Source organism: Mastigoproctus giganteus, chromosome 7 (genome assembly GCF_048544385.1).
Source record: "Mastigoproctus giganteus isolate SK-2022 chromosome 7, ASM4854438v1, whole genome shotgun sequence".
Classification (NCBI taxonomy): Eukaryota; Metazoa; Arthropoda; class Arachnida; order Uropygi; family Thelyphonidae; genus Mastigoproctus; species Mastigoproctus giganteus.
This window is the reverse complement of record NC_143581.1, coordinates 162,472,204-162,492,470: the sequence shown is the minus strand read 5'-3', so window position 1 is coordinate 162,492,470 and position 20,267 is coordinate 162,472,204. Positions and strand designations below refer to the sequence as shown.

At 36.9% G+C, this 20,267-nt stretch overlaps 1 protein-coding gene across 1 annotated transcript in view; it reads left to right on the top strand.

The window, feature by feature from the left end:
- Positions 1–20,267, top strand: part of LOC150083300 (uncharacterized) — a 300,614-nt gene that overhangs the window by 197,564 nt on the left and 82,783 nt on the right. The window contains exon 12 of the mRNA XM_090378469.1: positions 16,918–17,022. Within this exon, the coding sequence (XP_090234595.1) occupies positions 16,918–17,022 (105 nt within the window). The remainder of the gene's footprint in view (positions 1–16,917; positions 17,023–20,267) is intronic.

The window sequence follows — 20,267 nt, the reverse complement described above, 5'->3', positions numbered from 1 at the left end:
GTATATTTGACTTAATAACAAAATTTCGGGGAACATATTCTATTGAAAGCAGTGTTATAAACTTCCAAAAACAAGATTAATTTAGTAATGTAGCAGAAATTGAATAAATGTGATTTTTTTTTTAAATAATTACTGTGATTATTAATGTGATGTTTTAGTTTTGTGATAGTATTTTTAACTATCATTAAAAAAAAAAAAACGTTTTAAGAAATCTCATAAATGCTGATGTGCCACTGTGTTTTTAAAATTGGGGTCTCTTAGGACACTGCATGTGTGGAAGTGTAACTGTTTAAGAAGTTTGTATCGGTTTAACAGAAGTTAGAACAGTTTGATTTCTAACTTCTGTTTAGATGCCTCTCATTTTTCAAATTAGAGTTATCTAAACAGAAGTTAACACTTCTGTTAAGCTGCTAGAGATTCAAAGAACTGTGGTTTCAGAAATAGCTATTTTTTCTGCTTGAAATTCAATCAGTAATAAAGTTAATATAGTTTTATAAGCAAAACTTAAATGAGAACCATTATGTTGTAGTTCATTGCCAGTTAATATATATATTCATATACATAAAAATCTGTCAGTAACAAATTAAATGAAGAGACTAAGCCAAAGCATCATCTAAAAGAGAAGTGGCATCTCACGTAAAAAGTGAGTGCATCTGATTTGTTGATAAAAGGGGTTGTTTTCACAGAATTAACACCTGTTTAGCTCCATGTAAGCTAACATAACATCTTTTACAAAAAACAACCTTTAGTCTTTATTCTCAGAACTAGTTGCATTTAAAATATTCTTGAATTATTGCCTAGGGATATAAATGAAAAAGCTGCCACAGCCAACCAGTCAGCCCACAGCCTATAACTAATAAAAGTGCTTTTTATAGTGATTCTGATTGTAGTGCTGGCTTTAATGTTTTCTGTGTATTCCTTCAATCAATGTCACATTAGTGTATAAATATTGATAAAAAAGGGATGTTCTGAAATTATTAGAAAATAAATTCAGAGAGTATCACTGATTTTGTTTGAATAGCTAATTGAATCTGTTATTTCAAACTCACCTATAATTAATAATAAAAAGGAATTAGAACTTGAATGTGTTCATATGAGAAAAAGAAAAGATTGATTTTAAAAAATATTATAAGACTGCAAGCAAATAGTTTAGTGCATTATCTAAAATAAAATAAAATTCTTATGCTTACTGCACTTGATATTTGATTGTGATGATCATTCTGCTCCCACTGAAGATGGAGGCTGAGTACTCAGCATTAAAGCTTGGTCTTATATTCAGTTTAGAGACAGATAGCATTATCCTGGTTCTGCTTAAATTGCTAATCTTTTTAAATTGTATAGGATCGCCTGAAATGGCAAACGCATTATACATTTAAAATCTCAAACACCACCATTGTTTCAAAGCTTATTGGCTTGTCATCAGCTGGAGTGTGTTCTCTATTATGAAATGTATGTCGAAATGAATAATCTATTGTGCCTAAGTAAAACAGCCAAGGATTGTTTGGAAGCAAAACTTTTACTGAAACACATAAACCATTAGGTGAACTTTTAACCACTGGAACTGGGCTACATTTCCTCTACACAGTACAGTCTATAGGATTGCAGAGAGATATTTCAATGCGATAGTTGAAATTAAATAAATTTTGTACACTTTGTTGCATTCAGTGTATGATCGTAGAGACCGGTCTTCTTTCCCCAAAGAAGGCCAAGTACTTAGCATTTATTTTATTTTAATCAAAACAAGTGCCAAGTACTTAGCATCACTTCAAACAAAATCATTTAAACCATCACTTCAAACAACCTTCTCAAACAACTTAGTTTTGAAATATTTAGACACTGGAAGTATATCTCTGGATTTGGAAAATCATGCCAGTCTGTGTATGGACCATGCAACAAGCATATCTGTCAGGCATTTGGATATATTAACAAAAATGTCTCATCTCCATCATTGTATCTCGAAACATTGTATGTTGTTTCCCATTCTTGATGAGAAGCAGAAAACACAAAATCCTGTCTCTCAACAGTTGCTATACAGTTGGGTAGCATTTTAGATACAAAAACTTGTCTCAGAACAGAATCTATACTAGTTTATAATATTGTATCCGAAGAAAAACATCCGGGGATATACATACCCTAATTGAACTGTAAGAACTTGGATATTTAGATATCACATAAAGATTAAAAAGTGTAAACAGTATTTATTCCTATGTTGGAATATTATAATGCATGCATTAATACATAAAAAAGTTGCAAAGAAGGTTACTTTGTTAAGATAGAATTAAAGTAATTACATTATTTTACAATTTACTTTATATTTGTGGGGTCCTCCCAAAGCTGTTTGCTGTAAATGAGATAAAGAAAGAACATACCACACAGTTATTTCATTATATAAATCAAAATATATTTCACAACAAATAAATTTCATGTATGTTTATTGTATATATACTGTTTTTTAAATAATAATCAGTTTATATTTCTACAGCAGTTTTTGAAGTTATTCAGAATTGGACTTAAGCTTAGTTAATTAAGCTTGTAACAAATGTTTTGAGTTATCACTTCGCATTCAAGTGATAACTTGAATGCGACAAGTCACACCTGCACTCATCCTCTGTGATAGTGTGCTGAATTTGCTACTTATCATTTGGAGAGATCTGGGTTCATGTACCATCGGAAACTTGGAGCAATTCTTAAAGACCTCTTCAATCAGGTCTGAAAGGAGAGGGAATAGGGCTTTCCTGTGAATTATTCCAAATTTTTCATCCCACACAACATGCAAATTAGCCTGCCTGTGAATACACGCATATAAACATAATATACAATAAACTATATGAACTGACACATAATGACCAAAGTAGTCAAATTACCAAAAAAAAAAAAAAAAAAACACCAACATCCATCTACTTATCTAATCATTAGTGGCAATTGTATTCTGGTGAATAGGAACCCTAAGTTGTTTAGCAGACATTAATATAACCAAATTAACTAAAATGAATTTCTGATTTGATCCTCTCTCTCACTCCCAGTTAAAGGTAAGTAGTAGAGTCTAAAAAAAAAAAAAAATAGATAAAAATATTTACCATAGTCTCCAATATACAAAACACTTAACCTGTTCTCAGTTAAATATAATTTAACAGAGTTGATAGTTGATGGTATGTTGCACGACTTTCATGCATTTGGTATAGCATTATCTCTCTGTTTCTGCACTGATCTTTTTGGTATGTTAAATATTTATTAAAAAATATCACAGCATAGTTAGAATTATGATAGCTAATTAGTGCAGTATCTCACATGTTCTTAGTCCAATTGATTTGCTATGCCTTGTGCCAAATAATGACTAATCAGAACATTAATCAGCAGCATATAGCACCTCCTGGAGAAATGGTCCAGCCAAAATTCATATAATAAATTGATGTACTGCAATGTGTATGGAATTTTTTAATCAAATATTAATTGAATTACCTAATTATGTTATCATATATTCAGGTATTTATACTTTGAAGCAGAGCTGCAAACCACCTAAAATTTTGGACTGGTTCAGTTCAAAAATTTCTGAAGTGGTTTGGTTCGTGGTCTGGTTCAAAAGGCAATTTTGACTAGTGGTTTTGTTCAGCTTGCGGTTCAGTTCAGTCAAGTGTATCATCTGAAATAATTCATATAGTTTCTCAGTTCGTTAATGATAGTAATAATATCACATTATAATAAAATATTACTATAAAATCTTATTTTAAATAAAAGTAAATTATATTAATAATATTTAACCAGTAATAAAATCACATGTTAATCATTTCAGCTTAAAGTGATGAGACCTCGATATCAAAATATAAATCGAACTAAAGTAGGAAAAAATACCAGTTTTTATGAAATTATTTCATAAAAAGTATATTTCAATTAAATTTATAGTTGTTAACATTCTAAAGAATACTTGAGTAATTAATAAGCTAAAGATCTTAGCAACATTTTTCTTATTTTATTTTTGAATACATCGTGGTTGCTCTCCATTCTTCGATTCATGAGCAAACCACTTTTTTCTTGAACATTCTATTTCCACAATTGAAATAAAAAGTTCAAGCTTTTTGAAAATACATAATTTCTGAAATTCCAATATGATCTAATTCGATGATAAACCGAATTATAGACTTAAACAGCCTTATCCAACAGATATCTTGACTTTCGTCTTCAGAAAAATCAACAAAACATTTCTTATTTTGGCTATAAGATTAGAGTGGTAAATAAGGGTTTCTGAGGTATATTAGTGATTTTAATTCATTCAATAAGGAATGACATTTTATTTAACTGAATTTAAAAATGAAATACATATAACTGAAGGTCTTTTCAGTACAGGCGAGTAAAAATTAAGTAATGAGAAAAAATTAACCAACCATTATAATAGTTGGGTTTTTATGACTTTTTTTTTTATGACATTTTGAGATATTCTGATTGAATAAGGAGCAGAAATTACCAGAACATTAACTCTGAATATTAATCTCTTCTCATATTCAGCACTCATAAACGTATACAAGAAACATTTAATTTGGAAAGAAAATAATTATTCAAACAAAATTTTTAATATAATATAATATTACTAAGTAAGGCAGATATTATAAAAAATCACAGAAAATGACAATAAAACTTTAAGAACGGAAAAAACATACATGAGTTACAAGCAAAATATTATCAGTTACTCAGATAATGGACATAAGGAATTAATGTATCGAAATAATTTTACTTTGAAAATTGATCATGAAATCTTAAAAACAACATAGATTACATGCGTAATTTGAAATTAATTATTTAATTTTAGAAATAAAATGTCCTCCATTAACTTTGAGCTTACACAACTACTCTTATCAGTCAAAATGATCTTTAATGTCGAAAAGCATCTTTCTACATTTGCTTGTGTGACAGGAACTGCAAAGATTACTTTGGCTAGCTGATAAAGTTCTGGGTGACTAAACTGTTTTGCTTTCCAGTATCCTAAGATGCTTGTTTTCATTGGTACCCTTTCGATATCATCAAAATTCGATATCAGAATTTCGTTCAGTTGGGCCATTAAGTTGAATTTCTTTGTTTCCACTATCTGTCTCTTTTTCATTTCTTTTTCAATTAACATCTTTTTGATGTCATCTATGGTTTCACCCATTACAGTGATATATGCAATTTCATCTGAACTTTTCGTTTCAGGATTTTTTTTCTGTAGACTGCAGCTGGCACAAGCTATCATAAATGTCACATAAATGTTCCTTGGCTTTCTGTTTTTGGATATTATCTAGTAATATTTGGCACCTGGGTCCAGATACATACAAGCTAAAAAAAGTCTTGCTTTCCATCAAATTTACTTCTCGTAGCATGAGATAGGTTACCAAAGAAGATGACAATTCATTTTAAATTTTTCTAACTTCCATTTTACATTTCATTCGTGTGTAGTAAAAATCAGTCATCGTGAGGTACTGTTGACTGCAGCACTTCACATGCTACCTTAACAGGTTCCAAAACTTCTACAATATTTTCAATCTTTTGCCACATACTGGTTGACAAATGCAATTCCTTTATGGACACAGATAAATGATGCAAAATTGTTTTAGCTCCACAAGACGTTGCAACATATTAACAGTGGAATTCCATCTGGTTTTGAAGTCTAGTATTGGTTTCCTACACTTTTCTCTTTTAATGTGTATAAGGATAGAAGAGGTTCACAGCTTTTTCACCACTCCTTGTGCTTTAGCCAAGGGAAGTTTCAATTCATCACTTTTCAGAACATCTTTAACAGCCAACTGCAGAGAAAGTGCAGCACAACAAACAGATAGGCGCCTCTGTAGCTAGGTGGGAAGGAGCGGCAGTGCGTAGCACATGCTTCTTGATTAGACCGGGGTTCAAGCCCGTCACCACCAAATACGGAGGATGCGGAAAGGTCAGGGAATGACCGCCGCATATCCCCGGAGCAATATGGCCTTAGTTGCTAATGCTCCTAAAAACCAAATAAACAAACAACAAACAGATACCATAATACCCTGAACATGTAGATCGTGGAAATTTTCCTTATACAGTCAGTCCTCGTATAGCACGATAGTTGTATTCCTAGAAACCCTCGTGCAATGCAAAATCGTGCAATATAAACAACAGGCCCTATGGGAAAAATAGGGTTAGGTGCCGACCACCCAAGATTGAACACACATTTGTAACCAAAACATTAACAAACACAATAAATAGTCGTAATAAAATACTTACGTATTTTATTACGACTATTACGTAATAAAATATTGCTAATGCTTTTACTTCTATCGTAAGCAAACTTGTTTTTTGTTTGATTTTCTATCCAAACAGATAATAGCCGTTCCATCTCTTCCAATTCTTTGTGTCTTAATCTAATGGATTTTAATTACACTTTGAGTTGTTCCTGCTATGAAAGTTGTTTTTATTTTCTCTGCATTCTTTGTAATTCTCGGCGTTGCCTCATTTAGGTCTGTAGCACGTGCAATATCACATGGTCTTTTATTTTGCTCAAAGCATTTCAAAATTTCATATTTTTTCTCTATCAACAGAGGCGGACTGGCCATAAGCCTTACCGGGGTGGGCCGGAGGCCGGTGTGATTTTGGTCATAAACCAATAGTATGAGGCCCCGGGTAAGAATTTTTGACCCAGTCCGCCTCTGTTTATCGATATTGCTTTTCTTTTTCTCTCTGAATCTGCAGTGTCTTCACCAGGACGCTTCCTTTTCACACCTTTTAAATATTTTACTCATTTTTAGGGAATAAAGAACAATTACAAAACGAGGAGGCACGCCTGATACACATAAACAAAGCTGCACGCGTGTAGCAACTGAATAAACAACACCGTTAAGGCAGAGATACACTATTAACACCTCACATTTCTAGGGGGTTACTACCATAAAACAATAAAAATCCAGTTGCGTTTCTGCTAGTGGAATCTGTTATAAACTGGTAGTAAACTCGATCTAATTGCATTTGCGATTACATCGATAGCTGGAATTGTGTTGGTTTTTACATTATTATGGTGAAATGTGTTTCCCCTTCACTGATATAAAAAACATAAATACATTTTCAGAATCTTCTCTTCATTCCAATCCCCTCGACATGGGCACCTGTACGTGGTGAGGGGACCTCCCAGTGACGCTGCTGGACTTCCAGACTAGCATCACTGGGATCCAACGCCCACAGCCTAGGTTCCGGGCTTACATCAATGGAATCCGGCGTGTTTGCCGTGCGCTGCGACCCGTGGAAATTCGGAAAGGGGGATCCTGGTGGTTGAGGGGCCCAGCTTCAATACACCACTTTGGCCCCTGCTTCGACAAGACGGGTGGTCCTGGAAGGCCCGGCTAGGATCAATCGGCTAGTAGGCTCGCCTGCGAGGGTCAACCGTGTCAATGCCACGCCCCTACCCTCATGGTCCGAGGGACAGGATTCAGGCTGGCGGCGGTGCGGGTATAGTGTCTGGATAGCCCTGGCGTCCCACTCCCGAGCGCATTTATTGCATGCCGGGTAGTGGGCGTCCCTTTGGGCTCCGTGGTGGGTGGGGAGTCCGGGCACTGAACAATTTAAATAACTTCATGAATCCTGATAAACGTATTCCTTCAGGGGCCCCAACCCGGTCCCTATCTGAAAATAACGACGGAGAGGCAGATAGCATTATTGCTACAAAGAGGCAGCGAACCGAACTACCATCAGGGCCAGTCCCAAGGTTCTTAATAATGCATTCCACCAATGAAACACCGATTGGTAAAATGTCGCCCTTTTTTATACAAAAAGGGTTGGATGGGTTAGCAGGTACACCCAAGTCAGTTAAGAGGCTCCGTTCTGGGGACCTCTTGATTGAAACAAAAAATGACGGGCAGTCTGAACATCTACTCCGAGTAACATCAATTGGAGGTATACCCGTAACAGTGACACCACACAGAACACTAAATTCATCGAGAGGTGTCATTTCGGAGTGGGACCTTCTTGACGTCACCGAGGAGGAAATCTGCTCCGAACTAAAACCACAGGGAGTTACTGCCGTCAAGAGAATCACTGCGCGAAGGGATGGGAAAATTGTTAAAACCAGGAGTGTTATCCTGACTTTTAACTCTCCCAAACCTCCTGATGAGATCAAAGCTGGATACATCAACTGTCCAGTACGTCCATACATTCCGAACCCTTTACGGTGTTTTAAATGTCAGAAGTATGCACATTCTCAAATGGCCTGCCGTGGAGTCCTTGCATGCGCCCGGTGCGGTGCAAAGGACCACGAAACAACAGCATGTTCAGCCACCAAACCCACCTGCATTAACTGTGAGGGAGAACATCCAGCCTATTCAAGGGCATGCCAGAGGTGGAAAGAAGAAAAAGAAATCCAACGGCTGAAGGCAGAGCTAAACATATCGTACCAGGAGGCAAGAAAAGCAGTGAAACCTCTTAACATCAAAAAACCTACCTACGCCCAGAAGGTAGCAGGGAAATGTTCGATTGGGACTCAGACGGACATGTCCATCCCCCCAAAAGAATCATTTACTCCCATTGCACGTTATCTTTTAAGCTCCCAAAAACCTGCACAGAAGGACCAATCAGCTGCCACTCCTATATCGGTACCTCCTAATGCTCCACAAGTAACAAAAGCAAAAGAAAAGAATAAGAAAGGGGAAGTAACACCTAGTACCCAGGAAAACATGGATGTCGAGCAGAAGGAGGTACATGATGAGTCAGTTTTGGAACTCTTCGCGGAGGAAGAAATGGACACAGGACAGCGTCCATACTTCCCCAGGAAAGATAAATCCAAGACTGACAAAATTAAGCCCTCAGCACCTCGGAAGCCGCCTGATGGACCCACCAAGTCGAAATAATGGCTAAATTCCTACAGTGGAATTGTCGTGGATTCCGGCAAAATACTGACGACATCAAGGCACTCCTGCAAAAGCACAAACCAGCTTGCTTTTGCATACAGGAGACTTATTTAAAGGCAAATGATGACCCCACCATGCATAACATTACCATCATTCGTAAGGATAGAATTGTGGATGGTCCTGCCCACGGAGGAGTCGCAATCCTTGTCGGCAACCAGATCCCATTTCAGCCTTTGCAGCTTACAACTAGCATTGAAGCTGTAGCAATTCGCCTTACAGTGGGGTTCTTATTAACTGTCTGCTCTGTTTATTTGCCACCTGGGATTGATATCCCCCAGAAAGACCTTGATGATCTTATCATGCAATTGCCTTCCCCTTGTTTAATTCTTGGGGATTTCAATGGACATAACACTCTGTGGGGTAGTGCTGACATCAATGGAAGGGGACGAGTCATAGAGCATATGCTCACTGACAATGATCTCTCCCTCCTAAATGTGGGAACAAACACCTTCTTCCACATGCCTACCCGTACTTTCTCTGCCATTGATCTTTCTATCTGCACCCCTTCTCTCCTTCCTTCACTTGCTTGGGAGGTAGAGGAGAACCCATATGGAAGCGATCACTTCCCTGTGATAATCACATTAACTAGCGGTAGACCGTGTCTTCCATTTAGTTTACCGCGGTGGAAGCTTGATCAGGCTGACTGGAATGCCTTTCACCATCTGGCAAATCTTGACATCGCTACAGTCAGTCAGGTGCCGATCAATGATGCAGTCATGTACGTCACAGAAACAATTGTCCAAGCAGCTGCAATTGCAATCCCAAAATCATCTAGCCGGTTCCCACTATTTCCGAAACCTTGGTGGAATTCCGAATGCATAGCAGCAAAAAAAGCACAAAACAAAGCATGGGGGATATTCCGCCGATATCCCACCACTGAAAATTTAATATCATTCAAACGTGCACGTGCAAAAGCACGTTATGTACGACGTCAGAGCCAAAGGAAATCTTGGATTCGTTTTACATCTTCCATAACTCAGGCTGCTAGCTCAAAAGTAGTCTGGGATAAGATCCGGAAAATGAAGGGAAAATATCCACCATGCCCTTCTGTGATCCTCGAGCATAACGGATGTCCAATTGCAGATCGAACTGCAGTAGCAAATACTCTAGGGGAAACATTTGCAAAAATATCTGCAATAACATCTTTTCCCGCAGAGTTTTTGGCCCTGAAAGAGAAAAATGAGAAAAACCCCCTGAACTTCTATTCAAAAGGGCTTGAATCTTATAACAAGCCCTTTTCACAGGAGGAATTAAATGCTGCACTCTTTCTCACGCATGCAAGTGCTGTGGGGCCCGATGACATCCACTATGAAATGGTAAAACACCACAATGTAAGGATCACCTGTTAATTCTGTTTAACAGAATTTTTCTTAATAAACAATTTCCGGATTCCTGGCGGAAGGCAATCGTTCTTCCCTTCCCAAAACCAGGAAAGGATCCTAGAAATCCAAGTAACTACCGTCCTATTGCTCTGACAAGCTGTTTGTGCAAGATCCTGGAAAGAATGGTAAATTCTCGCCTGGTATGGTATTTAGAAACAAATGGTCTGCTTTCCAGGACACAGTGCGGCTTCCGAAGAAATAGATCCACTCTGGATCATTTAATCCGATTGGAAACGTCCATTCGTGATGCTTTTATTAAATCCGAGCATTTGGTAGCAGTTTTCTTTGATATTGAAAAAGCGTACGACACAGCCTGGCGATTTGGGATTTTAAAAGACCTCTATAACTTTGGTCTTAGAGGTAATCTTCCTCTTTTTATTAAAAACTTTCTTTCGAATCGCCAGTTTCAAATCCGTTTAGGATCCACCCTCTCTCGAGTTTTCTCTCAGGAAGAGGGAGTCCCACAAGGATCCGTTCTAAGTGTCACGCTTTTCGCAATCAAAATAAACTCTATCGCAGAACAACTTCCACCCACTGTAAACAATGCCCTCTATGTTGATGACTTTGCTATATTTTGTCATTCATGCAATATGAGGGTCATTGAAAGGCAACTGCAGAAAACCATTGACCATCTTACAGCTTGGTCTTTGGCTAATGGGTTCAGATTTTCATCACAGAAGACTGTTTGCGTACACTTTTGTCGCAAACGTAATCTTCATCCTGACCCAGAATTAAGGCTAGGGCAAAATAACATCCCAGTTGTAGCAGAATTCAAATTCCTTGGACTAAGGCGCATTTAGGGCTAGAGCCTCAAGCTGCGAACAAATTTAGACTATGTATATAAAGTGCTTAGCATCATAATACACAGCCATTTCTGAATAAACAGAAAATTTTTAAGGTGGCATCGTTTTAGGTTATATCTCATATTGTGAATACCTTCACAACGAGTTGCCATGATATTGCACTACTTCGAATAAGTAACGCTTCACCTAAGGAGAAGACTAGTGTTACTTATTCTCAGATAGGTACCACCACCCAGACAGCACTGTTTCAGGGCTATTTGGCCCTTCGTCAGGCCCTTCATCATACACCATCAGGCATCTCTCATATTGTGGAGTTATACTTCATAACTGTTTTTGCCATCATTGCATCACTTGGGTACCTACCCACTCACTGACGGTGAAGCGTTACTTATTCGAAGTAGTGCAATATCATGGCAACTCGTTGTGAAGGTATTCACAATATGAGATATAACCTAAAACGATGCCACCTTAAAAATTTTCTGTTTATTCAGAAATGGCTGTGTATTATGATGCTAAGCACTTTATATACATAGTCTAAATTTGTTCGCAGCTTGAGGCTCTAGCCCTAAATGCGCCTTAGTCTAAATACATCATACACCATCAGGCATCTCTCATATTGTGGAGTTATACTTCATAACTGTTTTTGCCATCATTGCATCACTTGGGTACCTACCCACTCACTGACGAAGGGCCAAATAGCCCTGAAACAGTGCTGTCTGGGTGGTGGTACCTATCTGAGAATAAGTAACACTAGTCTTCTCCTTAGGTGAAGCGTTACTTATTCGAAGTAGTGCAATATCATGGCAACTCGTTGTGAAGGTATTCACAATATGAGATATAACCTAAAACGATGCCACCTTAAAAATTTTCTGTTTATTCAGAAATGGCTGTGTATTATGATGCTAAGCACTTTATATACATAGTCTAAATTCCTTGGACTTATTTTCGACAAAAAGCTGACATTCTTACAACATATTCGTCAGCTGAGGACAAGATGTGTCAAAGGGCTTAACATCCTTCGTGCCCTTTCGTCAACCTCATGGGGCGCAGATCGTGCTACCCTTCTTCGTCTCTACCGGGCACTTGTCTGTCCCAAACTCGACTATGGGTCTCAGGTCTATGGTTCTGCTAGAGATAGTGCCCTTCGGTGGTTAGATCCAATCCACCATCAAGCCATCCGGACAGCCACTGGAGCATTTCGCACATCTCCTGTCCAAAGCCTTTACGTCGAAGCAAATGAACCATCTCTGTCTCTTCGACGTAAGCAGTTGTCCTTACAGTATGCATTCAAATTAAAATCCCTGCCCGATCATCCCACGTGGCCATCCGTTTTTCAGCCGCGTTGGGAAAATCTCTACAACACCCGTCGGACTGCCAACAAACCATTTGGTATTCGCATTCAAGGGCTGCTGAATGAGCTGAACTTGACGGTAGACAATGTTGCCCAGTCACCAAGGCAATTCTTTCCACCCTGGCATGCTCATTTTCCAACTTGCAACTTCTCCCTTAAGATCTGGGAGAAGGCTACTACACTGCCATCTGTCTACCAGCAACTCTTTGCAGTACATCGACAGCAGTATTCTGACTTTCTGCCAATCTATACAGATGGCTCAAAGTTAGAATGTCATGTGGGATCTGCTGTTGTGTTCCCTCACAAAACAATATCCTATAAGATCCCACAAGAAACTAGCATTTATACTGCAGAGTTGCATGCAATACAAACAGCCCTAGATCACATTAAAAATTGTGACTACCAGAGGTATATGATTTATTGCGATTCATCGAGCGTGTTACAGGCTCTGGTATCGGTGGGTTTTAACCCTCATCCGATCCTGTCCAGGATCCAGCAGATTCTTTTTTCTCTCAAGACATTAGAATTCGATATTCGCTTTTGCTGGATCCCAAGCCACATTGGGATCCGGGGAAATGAATCGGCTGATGCTGCTGCCAAATCAGCCATTTCCCTGGATAATCATTGCCTGTCAGTCCCCTATACAGACTACAGGCAAATAATACGTTCTAAACTGCTTTCCCAATGGCAAGATTCTTGGCACGGACAGACCACAAATAAATTACATCAAATCAAGCCTGTAATTTCGCAATGGCAGTCCAGTCTACGCAGGGTCCGAAGAGAGGAAGTTGTTCTTGCTCGGCTCCGCATAGGTCATAGTCATCTAACTCATTCCTACTTGCTGAGGGCGGATGACCCACCTATGTGCGAGATGTGTAATGTTATTTTAACCGTTCGTCATATTTTAATAGACTGTCCTGTTTTTATAGAAGCCCGACGCTTGTATTTTACCGCTTTTAATAATTTGACTGAGCCATTTACACTCAGTCAGATTATAGGTGACAGACACAATACGTCTGACGTCTTTAATTTTTTACAATTTGTTAATTTTTATACAAAGCTCTAAGTTTTATGCTTTTACTATTATACCTTTTTAACACAAATGTTTGACGTGGTAGCCTTGGCTACCAAAATATTTAATAGCATTTTAAAATTTGACTTGGCGCATTATGGCCTTAGCTGCCAATGCGCCATAAAAAACCAAATCAAATCAAATCTTCATTCCAATCTTGTTGCGTTTGGTTGGGATGATTCTGCGTTCGACTGCCATTTCTTGTAAACACAAAGGTGAATCGTGCATAAGCGAATTCGGTTCGTGTTATATAAGATATCGTTCCTCTATTTATAAATCGTGTATGATCGAATTTGTGTAGTGTAAACACGTGTTATACGAGGACTGACTGTATACATTTATATCACTAGAGTCTATAGTCTCAGATTCTTCGATATCTTCAGTATCATTATCTTCCATATAAAGTTTCCCAGATTGTTCCTGAGCAAGTAATTTGAATGACTTTATCATATTAGCTCCATTGTCCATTGTTAAAGGATACACTTGTTCTAATTTAATTTTGAATTCTTTCAAGACACTTGAAACTATTTTGCGTAAATTACCACTCTTAGCCCGATCATTCATTTCTCGCATTTCAAGTGTTTTTAGAATAATCTTGTCACAATCAAAAAAATTGTACATTTATTCCCAAAATTGACCTCTCAAATCGAGTTTCAGTATCTATTTTCAATGAAATTAATTTCCCTTTCAAAACAGCTGTAAGTTCTTTACGCAAATGATTATCTCATCTTCAATGTTTTGACAATTTAGCTGAAGTTTACTACCAAGTCCCATAACAATTGGATCCAGTAATTTTTGGAATCCCACGTCTTCAAGCAGAGAATATGGTCTACCATTTACAGTCACTAATTCTACGCATGCAATTTTAACTATTTCTGCAGATATTTCAACCTATACGGTTTTTCTAACACAAGATATAACAAATTTTGTAATAGTAGGTAGCTGTGGAGACTATTTTTGCTTTCTTTTTTAAAACATCCTCATAATTGGTGACATGCTTTCTTTTTTAAATGTCTCAGTAAGTTCTCTGAATGTTTCCCCTTCAAGTCCATTTTACAAACAGTACTCTCTTCCGTGTCACTGTTATATTGAAATTTTTTGGGGACAGGATGCCCTTTTCCATTGCCATTCATTGTTATGTGAGGGAGGGAAAAACAGAAATAAATATTTATTTTTAAATTGTTACAAAAATATTTAAGAGACATACGCTAACAAGTTGTAACAACTCAACTGAATAAAGTCGAAGCATGCCAAACAAAAACTACCAAATGTTCCAAACAAAAAACTATCAAAGTATGTAAATAAAATAAACAAAAGCATCATCATTAAATTACTTAGAATATCCTTTATTTCTTAAATATTACACAGCACTTACAGTAAATAAGAGTGCATAATCTTTGATTAACAGTGGGGCTACATTTTTGATTTTTTCTGAGCTTACCTGCTACAAAAAAGTGATAAATACAAAGATTCCTTCAAATCCACTATTTTTCTCTAAAACTAAAAATTTAATAATAATAATAATAAATAAAAAAAAAACTGAATATTAATAAAATTTAAAAATCGAGTAATAATAAATAAAAAAATCAAATAATCAATTTTAAAAAAATTGAATATTAAATAAAATAAAACATTAAAAATAATAAATAATAAAAATACTGCAGAGAAGTTTTCCATTTATGTACATAGTTATTGGAACTATATTAATATTAAGCATGTTTAGAAATACTGAAGATTCTCTGTAATTCAGTGTATGAATTTCTCATCATTACGACTCAAAATATCCGGAATAAAATAAAAATTCATCCAATACAAATGAGAATTTCCAGGAGTTATTATAAGTTAATTAATAAGTAAAGGTTACAATAAAATAATACATATACACTTACTGAAGACACTTCTTTTGGGAATCCTTCCTCCAAGACACCCATGCATAACCTAATATCGCAACCAAAGTGCACTCTGCCAGAGCAGAAATAGGAATGATAAATCCTCAGAACAAAACCTCAGAAATGAAACATGCTACTCTTTTCAAAGAAAAACGCTAATGAGTGATTCTCAGTACTACGTCCTTTCACTTCCTTATCACTGGCGCCTCCGTAGCCAGGCGGGAAGGAGCAGCAGTATGTAGCACATGCTTCTTGATTAGACCGGGGTTCGAGCCCATCACCACCAAATACAGAGGATGCAGAAAGGTCAGGGAATGACCGCCACATATTCTCGGAGCAATATGGCCTTAGTTGCTAATGCTCCTAAAAACCAAATAACAACAACAATTCCTTATCACTGATTTGATTAGTGTAAGTGTTCTGCTGCATCGAGAGCATCCCTTCCCACATGCTCCACTGTAGTGCTTCTATTCAAATAGCTCAGCAGGGTCCCTGTGGGCCACAGAGTCCCTCTGCAATTCATTTCTTGGTCAAAGCAAAAAAAAAAACTCTTTCCCTACCCCCTGAGATGGGCTCCTAATCCGATACAGTGCTTTGCACGTCTTCTTAATAACCATTCTAAAAGCCTAGCCATGAACAATGGAAAAAAGAAAGAGGAAGGAGTATATGTTTCCTACTCACTGGATTTCCCCATGAAAATTTTCCAAGTTTTCATTGACCTGTAAGCCGTAGTCGATGTTTCAGCCAAAACTCCAACTACTTTTCCAAAAAATATTCATTCGGTTCAAAAAAAAATCCATTCAGTGGTTTCGGTTCGCAGTTCAGAAAAATGGGTTAGGTTCGTGGTTGGTTTGCAGCTCTGCTTTGAAGGTTTATCAGAGCAGTGGGTACACTGATGATTCCCTAATGTTATTACAATGACGACAGCCCTCTACTGACATTTAAAACATTAACCACTAACTCTGAGGAAACTACCTACAGGTGGCAACTTGTTCATGCAGTAATTATTGAGAATGACAAGAATATACTTACAGATAAATACATGCATTTATTTTTGTGTTGTCTAATGACTCAATCCCAACAAAATTTTAGGTATTTTTGTCAGCATAGAGCAAGAATATAATGGCAGTCCATCATGGGCAGACAAATGTTGCACCAAAACCCAGGCTGTCCTGAAAACCTAGAACTGGAGAAATGGCTTAGGTAGAAGAATGTAACTCTCTACTTGGGTGGTATATACAATTTGATTGTATGCGCTAACAAATGCATAAGTAAATTGGGTGATTATGTGGAAAAGCAGTTAACGTATTCAGCCATATGTGAATGCCATGTTTTGTTTGATACAATAAAGTAGTCAATTGGTAAAAGGCAGTAACTTTAAAAATGCTGTATTTGTGGTACTTTTGTATTTCTTCATATGTTGTTTGATTTTTATCATACAAAAATACATTTTACAAAAAGATGACTAACTATGACTTCAGCATAATGTATGGAACTAATGCAAATTTTTTCATCCCTTTCTTCAGAAGTACACCGAAGCAGAGGCATCCTTCAAAGAAGTTTTACTACTAGATAAAGATTGTGAAGATGCAGTACAGGAATTAACAAATATCAGAATTTTACAGTTAAATGTGAGTGGTTTTTTTTTTTTTTTTTTAATAATGGCAAATTTGTCAAAGAAATTCTGGCAGTTTGGCATTGCACAATTGGTGCATTTATGAAATCTCAAATCATTACATATGAAATTTTATAAGCTGATTGCAAAATGGTTACAGTTAAAATTTTTGAATTCTCAAGCACTAACAACATTCACATGTTTTTTCAATTTAATTTCCATACATCATATAAATAAGTAGTCTACTCAGTTCCTCCCTCACACTAATACTATTAAGAAGAAAGAAAACAAATTGTAATGGTATATTACATCCAGGAAAATAGTGCTAGGTTTTTGAAATCTCTTCCGGACATTATACTCTGTATTAGTATCCAGAAGAGCTTAATTGTGTTATCAATCTGTCTATTGACCTCTTGAGGTGGTCTGAGGAAAAGCTTGTGTGCATGTGATAGGGGATGTATGGGCATGTTGAAAGTGGGAGTAACCAGTTACCGTGATCTGTTGTAGATGTTGAGGGAGAGTTAGCACCCTTGCTGTTGGTTGAAATGTAGACTACCAGTCTTAACAGTATAAAAATTACTTCAGACCACTTTGTAGATATTTTGGATATTCTCGTACTGATTTCAGCAAAAACAAGCTATTGAGCCTGTTGATTCAGCATTTCATGGCAGTTTGCAGCCTAACATCTTCAGACTTTTTACTTGTTGTTTTAATGCAATAGCTGGATACTTTGCACAAAGGAGGACCCACATGAGACTGCTGGAGAGTCACTATACAAAGTAGAAGTAATTACATAGTTTGGCTTCATGGCCTGATTTGTTATTTAAAGAGAGAATGGTTTTTAGGACTGCAGATGCACTGTGATGACTTGGTTTCTTGACAGCATCTTACAAACACAACAGTTAGAAAGGTGTGGTGCATGCTAGTATGCCAAGGTAATCCCTGAGATATAGGATCTTGTCCAGAAAAGTGAGTTTCATCATTTTCTTCACCCCTTTGGAGATTGGTATTTAACAAATTGGTGGTGAATATTTGAGAAATTAATGCCATTTGTGTGGTGCAAAGTTTTTCAAACTGTAAAGTGGAACACAGTGCTATCATCAGAAAAACTATAGACAGGATTTCCATAGTTTTGCTGATGATAGCAAATCATATTAATGACTTTCCAGTCAGTGGAAGGTCTTTAATATATGAGTAAAAGAGTTTAAGAAAGAAATGAACCTTGCAAAACAGCAGCATTAGTGGAGTAATTGGAAGACAAGCCATCTACCATCACCTACACTGAGTGGTCAGAGAAAAAATCAATTGCAAAAAACAGTGTCAGCAATCCATAGTAGTTTGTTTAGAAGACCTTTACGCCAAAGCTTTAGCAACATCAAGAACAACTACTCGAGTTTCAGTGAAGTTTTCCATTGAATTTGCCAAAATTGAGTAGAGTCAGTATATCGACACTGGCAGAATCTATACTGGCAATCATTGATCAAATGGAAGGTTTTGAGGAGTTGGCAGTTGATAGATTTCTCCATTATTTTGGAAAAAGTAGAGGTAAGTGCAATGAGGCAGTAATGGGAAGGGAGGAATTTGTCACACATTTTAGGAACTGAATGAATTTGATCAAATTTCCAAGTAGAAAGGAAGATACCATAAGAAAAAGTAAGTGTAAAGAGGTGAGGCAAAACAGGAGCACAGGTTTTGAAAACTAATTTGGAAATTCCATCAGTGCCTGAAGCTTCCTTGTCATCAAGATTGTTCTGAATTCTTCTAAAATCCATCTGTTGGAAGACCATGAGAGGCATTGAGTGTAGCATACTAGTTATGGTAGGAGCTGGTTTACAAAGATCATTAATACAAGTTGTAACAGAGTGGGAGTGTAGACGGATAGAATTTGCATCTAGTAGCTTTGGCAAGAGATCAGAATGCTTGATTAACATTTGGGCAAGAAGCAAGTTTTCTATGTGTAGCCTGTTCAAAATCAAGTTTGGATTGATTTATAACTGTTTTATAATTTTTGCGAGCTTTACTATAAAAAGAAAATGAAGCTGCAGATTTGGATACAAGGCAATTACAATATGTTACCTTCTTATCTTGAACATGTTTATCACATATATCGTAAAACTGGTTTAGATGAAGGATAATATTTTAGGGTGGAATACATAATAAAGGATTTCACTGATGCTGTTTGAGCAAACATTGGATCAGTAGATTTAAAACAGTAACTAAGGAAAGGAAGAATAGAAATCATTAAAATTACTCTATTTTGCATTCCTATAATGCCAAATGACACAAGGCTGAGAAATGGTTGAGAGAGAGAGAGAGAGAGAGAGAGAGAGAGTAGCATTGACTGTGTACTTAGAAGAGTTGCTGATGAGAAAAAGATCAAGAGTGTTGGGTGTCTGATTAGGATTCTCTGGTAGGCAAATGAACAAGCTATATAAGTTCATTAGTAACTGCAAAAGCATCAGCATCTTGACCAGCTGAATTTGTGTAACTAGGAAACTGAAGCTAGCTGGAGTAAAGAACATTAAAATTACCAAGGAAAATTACTTCACTCGTAAGAAAATTGGACTGCAGAAAGTAGAGTTTCAAAGCAAGGGAGCCAAAGAGTTTCAATTATCAGAATTGGAAAAATCAATAGAGGCAACAGATGAATTTGACATAACGGAGTAGACACAATTTAAGCCAAAGGAGATCAAAAACAGGAGATTTCAAATTAGGAAGTCTTACAAGGAATATCAGGGCAGATACATGCACATCTTCCTTTGAAGAGAAAGGAATCATGAATAAATAACATTGGTGAACACGTAAAACGTTACAAAAATAAAATACCCAATCTTGAATAATTTCATGCTGCTGAACACGAAAATCACATTAAAATTTATCGATTGCCTCTTGTTTTTGAATTACAGTTGGTCTCATGTTAGAGAGTTACCCTACATTATCAACTACGGCTCTCGGCAAAACACATGGCAACACTGCAGTTTCGGTACCACTATGCTCTTATCACATGATCTGCAACTGTCACCTCACTCTGCATCACATGATAAGTTGTCGCCTCAAATGTGTCTTCAACTCTGTTCCAGTAATCCTTGAATACGGTTAGGTACTAGGTGATTTGTTCTCAGTTAACAGTTCTCTGTGAGATTCTTACTTTTCGCACAGTATTTGTTGTGTAAGATTAATATGCCCCGTAATCGTGTGAATAGTCTGGATGATTTCTGTTACATATATGAAGTCATGTTAGCTTCAAGAAAGCATCTCTTA